The sequence below is a fragment of the Helianthus annuus genome, chromosome 16 (assembly GCF_002127325.2).
Source record: "Helianthus annuus cultivar XRQ/B chromosome 16, HanXRQr2.0-SUNRISE, whole genome shotgun sequence".
Classification (NCBI taxonomy): Eukaryota; Viridiplantae; Streptophyta; class Magnoliopsida; order Asterales; family Asteraceae; genus Helianthus; species Helianthus annuus.
This window is the reverse complement of record NC_035448.2, coordinates 170,936,088-170,950,924: the sequence shown is the minus strand read 5'-3', so window position 1 is coordinate 170,950,924 and position 14,837 is coordinate 170,936,088. Positions and strand designations below refer to the sequence as shown.

Below are 14,837 nucleotides of genomic sequence, written 5' to 3'. Positions count from 1 at the left end.
TTGGGGGAAATTAGAGATAACAAAGGGAGGTGGGTGGGTTTTATAATAATAATAAAGGAGGGGTATAAAAGAAAATTCACACAAATATAATAGGCAAACAACCGTTGATCATTAAGAGGGTCCAAGATTGATGCAATAAGAAAACGTCGAGGGTAAGGCAACAAAATTTTCAAAATAGGGGGTAAGGGTGTCAGCAAGCCCAAACCCCAGGGGGTAACATTGCAGTATTAAGTTCGATCACCGTGGTAAACTAAATGGCAAAAGGTAATATACGCTCATGACTCTATAAATGTAGACGGTGTTGGTGACCCGACCCCAATGAGAACCCACTGCCCAGAGTCCACTATAATAATATCCCTGACTTAACCTTAAGCATTTTTACTCTAGACGAGACTCTAACCCATGTCTACTCTAAAAGATCGTAAAATGTTATTGTATCACTTTATCATATCTAATCGACTAATTCTTACCACACTTTTTACATTTTTTTTTCACTAGCGGCATATTCATATAATTCAATAATTCATGACATGTACACTTTATTTTCTTTATCCACTTGTTTCAGTATTTAACATTGTTAAATTATAAGTTCGTTTTGTTTTATTGAATCTTGATATATTTTATAGCTTTCATTGGGTGTATATTTAAAAGTCCCAGCCCATACTCAGGATTTTTTGACCATTATCCTAATTGAGGGGCTGGGACAATGTATGTCAGCAGTAGAATACAAAGTCATCCTTAAATACCGGTTTATGATCCGTACGTACCCAAAAGATGAAACTTGTCCGATATGTTGTAATGCTTGTATGGATAAATACGGAGAGCACACAGTGCACTGTAAAGAGTTCCCCGGGTTTAAATATCGGCATGACAGGGTGCGAGATGTTTTGTGGGACATCCTGAGAAGAGCTGGGATTTCGGCTAAAAAGAGGCTCCTGTGAACTTCCTTACGGACCCTATGGAAGGGAGATCTACTCTGCGACCAGCGGATCTGCTCGTCTTTGGTTGGGCTAAGGGGAAACATGCTTGTGTAGACCTCACTAGGGTTTCCTCTCTGGTTGGTTTAAGGGAGAACGAGTTTGTAGCTGGACAAGCAGCAAGAAAGGCAAAATCGAAGAAAGTTGATAAGCACGCTAAAGCTTGTGCAGAGAATCAGCATGCGTTTGTCCCTTTTGCCTTTGACACATTTGACTCCCTAGCGCCAGAAGCTATCCAATTCCTGACCAGGGTCCAACGGGTCATCCACAACAATTGCTCAGCTTCAGGGAGATAGGGTTTTGTCTTTGGTAGATTAGGGTTTGCAATTTAGAAAGGGGTGGCGGCGCAGCTTGTTGCCCGTCTAGTCTACCTTCTGTTTTGATGTAAGGCAAGTATGAATGAGATAAGCTTATTTTGGTTAAAAAAAATTTATACTATTGAATGTAACTTATGATCCGTTTTAACTTATCCATTCACGTCTCCTCTATAAAAATCCTACATCTGTCAGTGCATGTAATTATATATATATTGTTGTTGAAGGACCATGAATAGTAATGTATGGTACTTGATGTTTGATGTTATTGATGTGCTTATCCATTCACGTTTTAACTTATGTGTAGACCACTTTTATGGCACTTGATGTTCTTTGTTATTGATGTGCTTGTATGGTACTTGATGTTTGAGGTTATTGAATCTTGCGTTTATTTTGTTTTGAAATGTTCAAAGAAATGTCACAAAAAAGGAGTAGGATTAGTTGGAAGGAAGAGAGTGTTGACAAAACATTTCTTGAAGCATGTATTGTAGAAGTAACACTCCATGGCCGTGAAGGAAGCAGCCTTAAACAAAGCTTATGGAAGGTGGAGAAAATGTTGGTCAGTTCGTTCACGACATAGAATGGGGTTCACAAGACATCGAGTATGTGACTACTTTGCGTAACCAGATAGCTAGTCAACTAATTTGAAATGTTTAAAATTAAAATTCTACGCAAATTATTAATTTTTAGTTGAATTTTAGTATGTTTTTAAGAATAAGAATTTTGAAGGATTTATATGTAATTTGGATTTTCTATAATGTTATGTATTTTCATTTTACAATTATTAATCTTCCAGAAACGTCATTCAGATCTCTGACCAAACAGATACATTTCATTCAGCATAAAATAGTTCAGAGGGGTAAAGTAGTCATTGTGCATAGTCATTCAGAGGTCCAACCAAACAACACTTACTGGTTCAGAGTCTCTTAACCATTCAGACCTCTTACTGATTCAGCACTTACCCATTCAGAGGTTGCCAAACAGCCCCTTAATATGTTTACCACATTGTTTGTTACGAATATAATAAACATGCAATTTTTTTTTTTTTCACAAGTAGCATTTTTCATTATTTCATATAAAAACTTTAAGGACAATTACACCAAAATAGCCGGTAAGCGGGCAACAAGCTGCGCTGCTACCCCTTTTTGAACAAGCGGGCAACATGCAATTAACCATGACTTAAAGATGGACTTAAATGTGACAATTTTTTTGTCTCCACTCATCATTATATCATTGAAATTGTTTCTTTTTACGTTCTCTATCTTCATAAATTATGTGTTATGGACTTATGGCTTCAACGGTTGCTAACCTTGGTAACGAAGAAAACACGTTTCTCATGGTTGTTGAACTTGGAATGAACCCAAGAGTTACAAGAGACACTATTAGGGCAAGCGGCAGAGCCTTTTGTTATAACAGATTCCACGACTACCACTTTGTGGCAGTTATGAAATGGGACGACCACTCGAACAGATGCGATAATATGATTTAATTCCTTTTAGTTAATATACATAAAAAGTGCGCACCTCATGTGCCTAAAAACATCAAAACGGTGTATAAACTAGATTCGAAACGTCGTCTATTGGTTGTTCAACAAGCGTGACCACCACTCCAAGAGGTGGGATACTGTAATATGTATTTCATTTAATTAATTTATGTATTTAACGTGCGCGTCCTTAACGTTTTAATTGTACTAGGGAAAAAGCCCGTGCGATACACGGCATGCATAATAGCTATTGTTTGTTTGTGGTAAGACGTCTGACACGGCCGGTGCATAACATGTAAGACAATACGCCTACAAAGGGGCATGCTTAAACTTTATTAAACCATGGACCATAAGTTGTTTCCTTGGCAAAACTTGCCGGCCAAAAATAAGTGAAAAAAGATGTCTTCCAAGAAATTATTTGCAATTCTGATTTGCTAATTCTCGGTATTCGGTAGCTATTTTTCTTTTTACTGAACCCGGCGGCCCGCCTTTTGCTTTTTTTTTTTCTTTTCCTTTTCTGTTTTAGCAATTCTCGGCTCCAGGTATACATGGTCTCACATTATGAAATGCACTCTTTAGTTCAATGACAATATTAATATGAACATGTGACATATATGTTCAACACAAAGACTCATATGTGGTGTTAGCAGCGTCGGCTCCAGGGTAGTGTGAGGCGGACGATCAGCCAAGCCCGGTAATTTTCGAGGCAAATATTTTTCTCTATATATTTAAATTTATTTTTTATAAAATAGGTATGGATCTTAATCATCGTAAATATATTGGGCCCAAAACCTTTTATATGAAAACTGGTTACTATTTCAAGTTAAATGTATACATTCCTTTATGCTATTGAACTTGTTGTTTGAATCATGTTAAAAGTATGTAAACGGCATGTAACCCCACTTGCCAAATATCATGCTAAACATGTCAATGTTGTGCAACTTTTCCTTTATGTCGTATATTACATGTTTAGCTAAATATGATAGTGTACCCGATGTTAACACGACCCATTTTAGCAAACAAAACATATCGCCTGCTCTATCCTGACCAAATAAAAACGCCAAGTATTGCATTTATGATTTAATGGCCACATTGCACCCATACTACAAACCCTGTGGTATTGTTATTGTTATGATCAACTTACCAAAATGACATTAATTTATAAACATAAATCATTTTTTTTTTGGAACTTTTACTTTGCTGTTTTACCTATGTTAAATGAATCACATCATTAATTATTTTAAAACACGTATCATATCATACTGATGATATGAACCGGTAACATCTAACTGTAATAACTGTGTCGTGTCTATAATCTGCTTTAAGTTGGTCTTAAAAAAATTAACATGTATAATTTAGAATATTCTTTTCACACTCATTTATTAACATTACTAATTATTATTCTATTTGTATATTATTATTATTATTATTATTACTATTAATTACTATTATTAATAATCATAATCATTAGTGTCTTTAATCAAAAAGGCGCAGCCCTGCCGCCCCCTAACCGCCTATCTACTCGTGTTCGTAGCTCGATCGGAGGTATTAACACTATTATTATTAAAAATATAAAAAATATTATTATTATTTATTTATTAATATTATTACTATTAATATTATCGTTTTAGCATTTTCTTTTAACTAAATATTACTCTATCGCAATATGTTACATTAAAATTTTTGTCTCATGTGTATAACATTAATAAGAAAACCTGGATTCTGATGATCATAACTATGATTATCATGACTCCTTTTTGTTGTAAATATCAATGTCGGTAACATAATTATCAAAGATTTATATTTATTTCGATGTAGATTGCATTTAATATACGCCCCAATAGTATTTTAACGACAAATACCAGGTGGGGTGTAGGAAACATACCAACGAAGTACTTGTTTTCGGTTGGTTGGAGATCCTCAAATGCCGTAAGCAGGAAAGGGTAGCGTTCAAAACGACTGCCGTCATCATCAACCCGCTTCACAGTTGTCGAACCATGCAACCCAATCACAAAGGGGCTGTCTTTAAGAATCCGATACTGATTTGTAGGTTGCACGGCGAAACCGTTGACCAAATATACACCACCCTCTTTGAGTTTGTCAAAGAAATAGTGGGCAATGTTATTCCTTGCGGTGCAATGCATCACACCTCCCTGCGCAAATAAAGGCATAGATTTTTGTTTCAGAATCAAAAGTAGAAAAGCGTAAGAATGTGGGATAGCAGAGGGTAAAAAACTACCTTTATGTCAGTGACAATATAGTCGGTGCTCATGTACCTGCCGTTAACACTTGTCACGTCCCATTTTCTACAAACCATTATCATGATAGGTCCGGTGCTCCCTTCACGGAGTTCACTAAGAAACATATGACTGCTTGTACCATCGTCGGACGTTTGCAAACTAAGGGGGTTGGCCATGGTAATAGAGGAGGAAAGGAAACTATGAACCTACAAACATAACAAAGCCGGCAATCTTATAGCATAACCAAAGACCGTTCAACTGTATACAAATTAATCATATCCTAATGAATGATATTAAATGACAGGGATATTCAAAGAGGCACAATAACACAATGCAATTATATACTAATAAAATTTCAACTGAATGAACAGTGAATATATTAATTAAATAGTAATTTAGGAAATATAAGAATATGGGGTATGGGGCGGGGTTGTGACGTGGGTTGGGTATAAACGCCCAAGTTACCACCTCGGGTGGGCTTGGGTTTCCGCGTGGCCCCTTAGGCGGGGGTTTCAGCCCGGGCGTTGGGCGGGGCTATCAAGATGACATGGCGTGATCTCATTGGCCAAGATAAGTAGCCGTTTGGGCTAGTCGTTTGCCAACGACTATGTGTTTAAAAAAATCTATGAAATATTAGAATATGTGGTATGGGGCGGGGGTTGTGTCGTGGGTTGGGTACAAACGCCCAAGTCATCACCCCGGGTGAGCTTGGGTTTCGGCGTGGCTCCTTGGGCGGGGGTTTCAGCCCGGGCGTTGGGCGGTGCTATCAAAATGACATGGTTGGATCTCATTGGCCAAGACAAGTAGCCATTTGGGTTAGCCGTTTGCCAACAACTATGTGTTTAAAAAAAGATTTAGGAAATATTAGAATATGGGGTAGTTTGCCAACGACTATGTGTTTAAAAAAATCTATGAAATATTAGAATATGTGGTATGGGGCGGGGGTTGTGTCGTGGGTTGGGTACAAACGCCCAAGTCATCACCCCGGGTGAGCTTGGGTTTCGGCGTGGCTCCTTGGGCGGGGGTTTCAGCCCGGGCGTTGGGCGGGGCTATCAAAATGACATGGTTGGATCTCATTGGCCAAGACAAGTAGCCATTTGGGTTAGCCGTTTGCCAACAACTATGTGTTTAAAAAAAGATTTAGGAAATATTAGAATATGGGGTATGGGGTATGGGGCGGGGGTTGTGGCGTGGGTTGGGTACAAATGCCCAATTCACCACCCCGTGTGGGTTGGGTTTCGGCGTGGCCCCTTGGGCGGGGGTTTCAGCCCGGGCGTTGAGCGGGGCTATCAAGATGACATTGCGGGATCTCATTGGCCAAGACAAGTAGCCGTTTAGGCTAGCTGTTGGCCAACGGCTATGTGTTTAAAAAAAGATCTAGAAAATATTAGAATATGGGGTATGGGGCGAGGGTTGTGTCGTGGGTTGGGTACAAACGCCCAAGTCAACACCCCGGGTGGGCTTGGGTTTCGGCGTGGCCCCTTGGGCGGGGGGTGTATTTGAGGGTAAAAATCGGTGAATACCGGTGCCGAACCGGTACCGAAAATACGTGACGTTTTAGTTTGAGTTACTTTTTGTTATTTGACATGTTTTGTCATTCTTATAGAACGATTTGGTTTAGCGCGCCGCAACGCGCGCGCATGGTAAACAACTAGTTTAATTAATTTTAAAGCGACTTTTGGTATCCTAGCTTGTAGTTAGAGTTTCTTGAATTGGTTTTTATATAATGTTAGACTTTATAAAAGAGAACAATTTATTAAGAAATGCCTACCACTTGTACACTATTAATTATGAATGTGATGGTTCATTTATATGGCTTTGGACACCACATGATTTATAAAAAGTTTAATTCTTTTAATTTGATTTAAATAAATATTATAGAGTTGTGTGGCTAACCTAAATATAGTATCATTAATGAACCTTAAAAAAACCATTACCTATTTTTCCTCGTAACTAACAATTTAAAAAAGAACAAATTAATCAAATTTGCATGTGATATTGTGATTGAAATTTTCTTTTTAATTAAGAAGAGTTCTCAGACTAAGCTATGATCGAAGCAACAAATATATCCGCAAAAATTAAATTAAGGTTAAAAAAGGTAATGTGTTTGAAAAGGGTAAAACCGTCATAAACTAAAAGTCCATTTAAAAGGGGTATACATGATATTTTAAGTTTATACTGGGTATATATCACATTCACGTCATAAAATTAAAAATTCATCAAAATTTTAGAAAAATGAGGAAAAAGCATAAATACCGAGATAGTCCTTGAGCTCAAGGTAACCAATATCCAATAAAGGAAACAGACGCGTTGCCCCTGAAATAAAAAAAATAATAATCAAGTTAAAGTCTAATAAACATAAATAAAATCAACACATCCTAAAAAAAATATAGGGCTTGTTGCATATTTCCACTTGAAAATCTTTTTAATTGCGTATTTACCCGAGCCTAAATTAATATTGCATATTCCCCCTTTATTAACTAATAAAATTGCAAATTTACCCGCTCTGAATTATTTTATTAAAATTAAATTATATAATGACTATATTACCCTTAATTTACTAAACCTTAAAAAATTACATATTTACTCAATTTTTTATTGGTTATTGTGTATTTTTCATAAATATGTTTCTTTGCTATGAATTTTGGCTCGAGTGTTAATGTTTGAGCCATAATCTCCAATCTACATATCATGTTCAATCTCCGAATCAATTAGCAATCTGAAACAGATATCGAAATCAACTGGGTGACCAAAAAGAGAAACTTAAGATAATACTTTCAACAACGAATACAAAATAAAATGTATGTATATCTATTTAAAAGCAATCCTATGAACCAAATAAACTATATCGCATAAGATGTATGCATCGGAATGTGCAGAACGCCATTCACAAATTAAACAAAGCAACGATGGGTCAGTAGCACACAATTTGAATTTATGTTTTTATCTTCAAATTAAAGAAAACATTAAACAATTAATTGTAAATAATTGAATAAGACAATACCCAATCAATTATTAAAATAGCTTATCAAAACAACCAACATCGGAACAAACATGTATCATCGCCGTTTGCTGAGAGGGTTTTCCGGGCACCGAGGATAACGTCTATTGTAACGTCGCTGACACGTCACCGGCTGTAAAGAATCGCCGTGGAACGGAAACACAGTGGCACAAATGACGTGACGGCCGTCGTACCTGTATATGGATGTTTTGAGAGGGTGGAAGAAAGAGATGACCAGTGGTTTGCATATGGTTTGCATTTGAAGCTTGGTTTCCCCTGAAGTCATATAGTTTTTTTTTCTTAATTTTGGAAAGGGTAAATTAGTAAATTTAATCAATAAGGGGATATATGCAATTTTTACTTAGGCTTGGGTAAATATGCAATTGAGAGTCTTTTCTGAGGGGAAATATGCAATTATCCCAAAAATAGGCAAAAATATAAGACCACCGAGATGTTTAATTGTAAGCATTTAACATACCGAACGATATGATGGCAAACGAAATCAGAGTACCAACAACTCCAAATGAAGTAATGGTCGTAAAATTGCGGAAAAATTGCTTATTTTTCACTTGAAACCTGTTGAAATAATATAAATGTAATTATAAAACATTAAAAAATATTAAGGCAATTACAACTTGAAAGACACAAATGTATTTAAGAGGCTCATAATAAAGGCTGTAAAAAAGTTGATATAACTAAATTTTTAAGTATATATAGAATGGGAAGAATATATTCAGACTTGGGGTCAACCAAATGATGGAAGGAGATGAAGAGTTGTTCTTAAAATTCCTTTAATTCTATTATTTCGGTTATGTTATCTTTAATTATTGTAATTCTAATTTCTCCTTTAATTCCATTAATTCAGTTACTTTAATTCTATTATTTCAGTTATGTAATCTTTAATTATTGTAATTCTAATTTCTTCTTTAATTCCATTAATTCAGTTACGTTATCTTTAATTTTATTTTAAGTCTAACAAAAGGAGATGAAGAGTTGTTCTTAAAATTCCTTTAATTCTATAACACACGTATATTTTAAAGTAAATGTTTAAAGTTTTATATTCCTTTGTTTAAAGTTTTATATTCCTTTAATTCCTTTAAAATTCATTTAATTTCATTAATTCAGTTACGTTATCTTTAATTTTATTTTAAGTCTAATTTGTTACAATTATAATACTAATTTTATTAATTTGAAGAAATAATGTATTTAAGAGACTCATGTATTTAAGAGTCTCATTAATGAAGGTTGTAAAATAGTTCATATAAATAAATTTTTAATATTCCTTTAATTCCTTTAAAATTCATTTAATTCCATTAATTTAGTTACGTTATCTTTAATTTTATTTTAAGTCTAATTTGTTACAATTATAATATTAATTTTATTAATTTGAAGAAAGAATGTATTTAAGAGACTCATGTATTTAAGAGTCTCATTAATAAAGGTTGTAAAATAGTTCATATAACTAAATTTTTAATTATATATAGATAGATATATAGATATTAATTATATATATATATGGAACCCATTAAGTCTAACCACCCTCCAAATCAATATTGACCATTGGATCTTGCTGAGATTAAATCTTAGCCCTTTAAACTCCCTAAAAAAACCGCTGAAGTGGCAGTTCATGGCAGTTAATTGCAGTTTTGTAACCAGGTGGTTTGCTCCACATTTTGTGCCCATGATCTCCACTTCTCTAGAAGTTATATAGTGGTACCTGAAATTCAGCAAGAAGTGGGCTATAAATTTAGTTCAGTTCCTAAAATTCAGCAAATAAACTGCACGACATGTAACTTCAATGTATATAAAACAATACACAGTTCCTATTAAAGTGGGTAGTGGGCTTACTTGCAGTTATTGATGTTCCTATATAATACAAGTGCTATGGATTTATTTGTCTAGCATACTCAACATGGAGTAGAAGATCAATACTCAAGAACTGCACTCGACAAGACAACCAATGCTGGAACACATGACCTGCAAATGAAGGTTAAATTGTTCATACTTCCGTTAATATTGGTTTTGTTCCGTTAACATGCGTTATGTTTTGCAAATTACAGAAACCTAATCTGCAATAAACGCATTAGTTGTTCTCTAATCAGTTTCTTTCTTTGTGTAGGTGGTAGTTATGATGGAACAACCTTGATGAAATAAATCACCCGCAAGTTAAGGTTACACTGTTTTTGTACTTTCCATATTATTTGTGGTGTTTTTGTTAAAATGAATTATAGCTTGCAAAGCGCAAATACCCGAAGACAATGTTAAGAACGGAAAAACCGGTCCGTACAAATCGAAGTTTAAGCAGTATAATGGAGCAAATAAAAATGAAAGCAACATATCTAAATTCCAAGGTATTTTAACTAATCAATTCTTTTAATACTTTTACCTTCTAACTTGAATGTTCCGTCTCATTTCATGATAGGTCGGAATATTGCGACTGATGAGAGTGTTGAGACCCACACCCCGTTTTCCAGTCCTTACACATCTGACTTACACCATAACCTGAAATAGAGGAGTACCGGAAAAGTTACTTTCATTTAAATTTGTTAGTATTAAGTTGGATGCATATGAATGATGGTTCAAAGCTAAATTTTCATGTCACATGAAACAGAACATGTCTAATGGTCAAATTTTTCTAAGGTTACAGGAAGACGAAGACACGTACGACTTTTTATTCTCTACAAATATGAATGTGAACGGGCACACAGTGGCGAGGTTTTTTTTTCTTTCAAATTTCATGAAATAGTTTACTAATTTTACATTTAATTTCTATACTTTAATACTCAAATTTCATGCAATAGTTAAACTCACAAATTTTATGATGTTTTTTTAATTTTTGTATTTAAGATGAACCGAGTTACCGAGTTGAAGAATCTGATCCCAAAACCAAAGAAGAGGAAGAGCATCAACAAATTGAACCACCTGTAATAAGTTATGTATAAATCTTATACTTTTATATATGTATAAATCTTATACCTTTATAAGCTAAAGAAATAAAATAATATATACACACACACACATATACATATAGAAGTTCCGTTTTGCTGTTTTGTCCATTAATTATCATAAAAGATTGTACTTGGTTGAAGTAAATATACAGGGCATGTCGGCATGGTAGAGTAAAAAATGGGGCAAATTATGGCTGATCATTGCTATCTAATGTCTATAATATTTTTTCTGGCCGAAAACTTTTAAATACTACCATTTGGTTTTTTTCCTAAAAATGCATATTACTTAAAACTAACTAAAAATTAATAATAGTCAACTTGTAAAAAAAAAACTAACTACAAAATGCACAAAATGATGAACGCCTGACCTGCAAGTGAAGGTTAAAGTGATTATTTTACATTAGTTATTATTTTAGTTTATTGTTCACATGTAATATGTTTGCAATGTACAGTTTCCTGAAGATACCGTTCACATTATTGTTCCCGGCCCACGCAACCCTAAAATGGTATACTTAATACCTCACTTTTTTAAATTGTTACCGATGTTTTTTTATTAGTTTATTATTTTTAATTTACTAAGAAAACTACAAAACATTAATGCAAGTATAAGAGGGTTATTGACTAGCTTTTTTGCTAATATGAATTACGCATTGCAAAGTATAGATACGTGCAGACATGTTAAGATCATTAACCACACTCAATTCAAATCTGAGATAACTTGCTGACAGTGCTGAGATCGACCACACAATTCAAATCTGACAAGTACATTCCATGCAAATATGTTTGGTTCCCTAGCATTTAGGATGGCACAACTTCAAAAAGATGAAAAAGATGATTTGGAAGACAAGGTTTGTTGAATAACATATTTTTTTCTATTTAGTGGTGTGTATTTATAAGGGAGGGGGTATGATAACCTCTATCAAATAGATTAAATAAAAAGGTAACCTTAAATTATAACTTTATGCTTAAATTTATTAAATAAATAAACAAGAATTATTGTTCACAAGAGCACACAGATGGTGGTAAATAATTTTTATATTAATAAGCATTTTCTAAATTGGAAAACGTTTCTAAAAAACCATATATATATATATATATATATATATATATATATATATATTCACACACATCTAGATATAAATGGTTCATAAATGATTTTTATATACCAGTTTTGCAAAACCGACAAATTTCAAAACAGCTACTTAAAAACCAAATTATTTGAAAAAATTCAAAATCTAAAAGCATGCTATTAACGTGACAAGGTGTCCATTTCGTTGTCGTATGGTGGCCGGCAATGTTTTAAAAACCGGTTTTTAAATTGTACCGGGTTAGGATCAGAAATGGTTCAACCGGTTGAACCGGGTTGTGTCGGGCGGTTCAACCGGGTTAACTAATTGACCCTATAAATCCATAAAATACAATTTTTACTCAAAAAATAATCCAAATCTACATCATTTTTAATAAAAAATTATTTCAAAAGTTAATCCATCGTAAAAAATAATCCAAAAATTCACTTTTGAGCACTAGGTTTTACTAAGAAGTAAATTGTCACCTTCTTGAACCTATAAAAGATTAAAAGACCAAATTTTAACCTTTGACCTGATACCGGTATAACCCAATTTACCGGCGGCACAACTACTTTGTCGTTTCCTCAATTTACCGGGGTATGATTCGTGCCGGTCAAGTTTCCGGCATCTGGTTTAACCGGTTCAACCGACCGGTTAAACCGGTTTTTAAAACATTGGTGGCCGGTTGGAGGATGGGAATGTGCGCTATGGGTGAGTACATACATTAGTGGCGTTTATTAATTGATATTCAATGTAATAATGATAAAAAAGGTTTTTATATGAAAATCGTTCATACAAAAGAACAAGTAAACAGTTAAGTAATAATCTAATAATAGATAGATTATAAACACTTATTAACTTTTAATTTTAGGTACATATATTATAAGTTGTACTAGGCTGTTGCACGGTGATATTGTTAATCCTAGCCAATCTTCATCAGTTCATTGGTAAGTATTTAAGTATTCATGTTTTATTTGTCTACTAATATATTCAGTATAGACACAATACTTTATGCATGAAATAGCCACATCAACACATAAATCAAATCCTATTTAAACTAGAACAAATAATATAACAGATAAAAAATACAAAACACACAATGCATTATGCAAACCATTTATTTCAATACCGGTCCTCCTAACCCGGCAACATCAAAGCCTATAACCAAATAATTAAGTAAAAAATGAGAATACATTGTGTATTTTAGCAAGCCACAAGGATAAGTAATACTTACAGTGATTGTAGGAAGAAAAACTTGTGATTGTAGGAAGAAAAACTTGATAACTCATTTAGGGTGTAGCATTCACCTATTAATATTTAATGGTTCATGAACAAGACCTGAATACATGGTAATAATCATCAGAAACATATCAATATAAAAAAACACGTCAAATAAACACATAAGCGGAATAAGAAAAATATAGCCACAATGAAACACTTACTCTAATATCGAAGCCCACTAAAGTTGCACTAGCCCATTCTCTTTACAAACCCAACTCCAGTCCGTCACGTATTATCCATCCCACTAAAACAATCCCTTATCTATTTAGCCAACTAAAGACAGGTACTTTAAACACCTGCATCATAAATATAAACAAAATAATAATTTCAAGTTTCCAACAAAACAAAGTTGAATAATGTAAAATAGTGCAAAACTGAGACTGGTAATTGACCCCATTGTGACTGTCTCAATTCCGTTATGTTAACATCAAGCTTCCGCACACCCGATTGCATTGTTTCAAGCAGAGAATGATTTATTTCATCAGATGTCTGTAAAATTAGACATTTAAAATAAGTACCTCAAACTTACTTCAAGTTAGCCAAAGAGTAACAAATTAAAATTAAAAAACCACAGTGTTGTTTATACATGAAGTGACAAGATAGACATAATATACCAAAAACAGAGAATCAAAAAACCCTTATAGTAAAATAACAAATAAGTACTTCTAAATAAGACTCAACCAATTCTTACAGACATGGTCAGATTAGCGATTAATACACAGAAGATATAGCATATCTAATTACAGAACAGTTGTGTATTATCGAATATAAGTTTCAGTAGAATATAAAACTGGACAAACTGCATGAATTCAAAATTATGAACAAGAAAGTCGTACAACTAATTGAACCCGTAAAACATTAAAGTTTAGTGTAACTTAGCTATTTAAATTGGACCATATACCAAACTCCGTATTTCACACTGAGCCTTGATTTTAACCTGATTATGTGTAATAAGATTGTCATTTTCGTTTCAAAGACAAGGTTTTTATCAACTATCACGAAGTCGATCACCTAATTATGTGTAACATAATCGTATTTTTCATTACAAAGACAAGGTTTTGTCAATTATCACCATGTCAGAAATCATTTTTCGTTCAAATTAGCACACAATACTGAACCCTAGAACCCCCAAAACCACAAAAATAATCTGAAAACAATAACTTTGTTGTGAAATAGACAAGTATAAATGATAAACAAGTTACTTTGCAACCCCAAAACCTACCTAATATGATGTGAAAATGAACAAAGAACAAAATGTACCAAATATACAGCTACGAGATGATGAATTGATGATCGACAGTAGAAAACGTCCATTGCTTGTGCTTGTGGTTACCATTGAAGCGAAATGAGCGTATACAAACGAGATCGAGTGGAGCGGCTGCGAAAGGGAACTAAACAAATGAGCATCTAGGGTTTTTAAAATAACATTTATATGGATCCACTTGGGCGGTTCAAGTTACCCGTATTGTAATTTGTAACCATGGCATGGCAGGACCCTATTATAAAGTGGGTAACCCGATAACTTG

At 34.0% G+C, this 14,837-nt stretch overlaps 1 protein-coding gene and 1 long non-coding RNA gene across 2 annotated transcripts; both read right to left on the bottom strand.

The window, feature by feature from the left end:
* Positions 1 to 4,564: 4,564 nt before the first annotated feature.
* LOC118488307 (replication protein A 70 kDa DNA-binding subunit C-like) lies at positions 4,565 to 7,341 on the bottom strand. The gene is made up of 3 exons (XM_035985662.1): positions 7,271 to 7,341; positions 5,014 to 5,220; positions 4,565 to 4,927 (listed from the first exon to the last, which is right to left on the bottom strand). The coding sequence occupies exons 2-3, from the start codon at positions 5,188 to 5,190 to the stop codon at positions 4,565 to 4,567; spliced, it is 540 nt and encodes a 179-aa protein (XP_035841555.1). The 5' UTR covers positions 5,191 to 5,220; positions 7,271 to 7,341.
* A 2,534-nt stretch (positions 7,342 to 9,875) lies between these two features.
* On the bottom strand, positions 9,876 to 10,938 carry LOC110915428. Its single transcript, XR_002578972.2, has 3 exons — positions 10,877 to 10,938; positions 10,402 to 10,517; positions 9,876 to 9,992 (listed from the first exon to the last, which is right to left on the bottom strand). It is a non-coding gene; the product is annotated as an uncharacterized LOC110915428 (long non-coding RNA).
* Between the last annotated feature and the right edge of the window lie 3,899 nt (positions 10,939 to 14,837).

Coding starts and splice junctions, on each gene's coding strand:
- LOC118488307 (XM_035985662.1), bottom strand. CDS start 5,190: ATGGCCAACCCCCTTAGTTTGCAAACGTCCGACGATGGTACAAGCAGT. Junction 4,928..5,013: donor ATATTGTCACTGACATAAAG/GTAGTTTTTTAC, acceptor TTATTTGCGCAG/GGAGGTGTGATGCATTGCAC.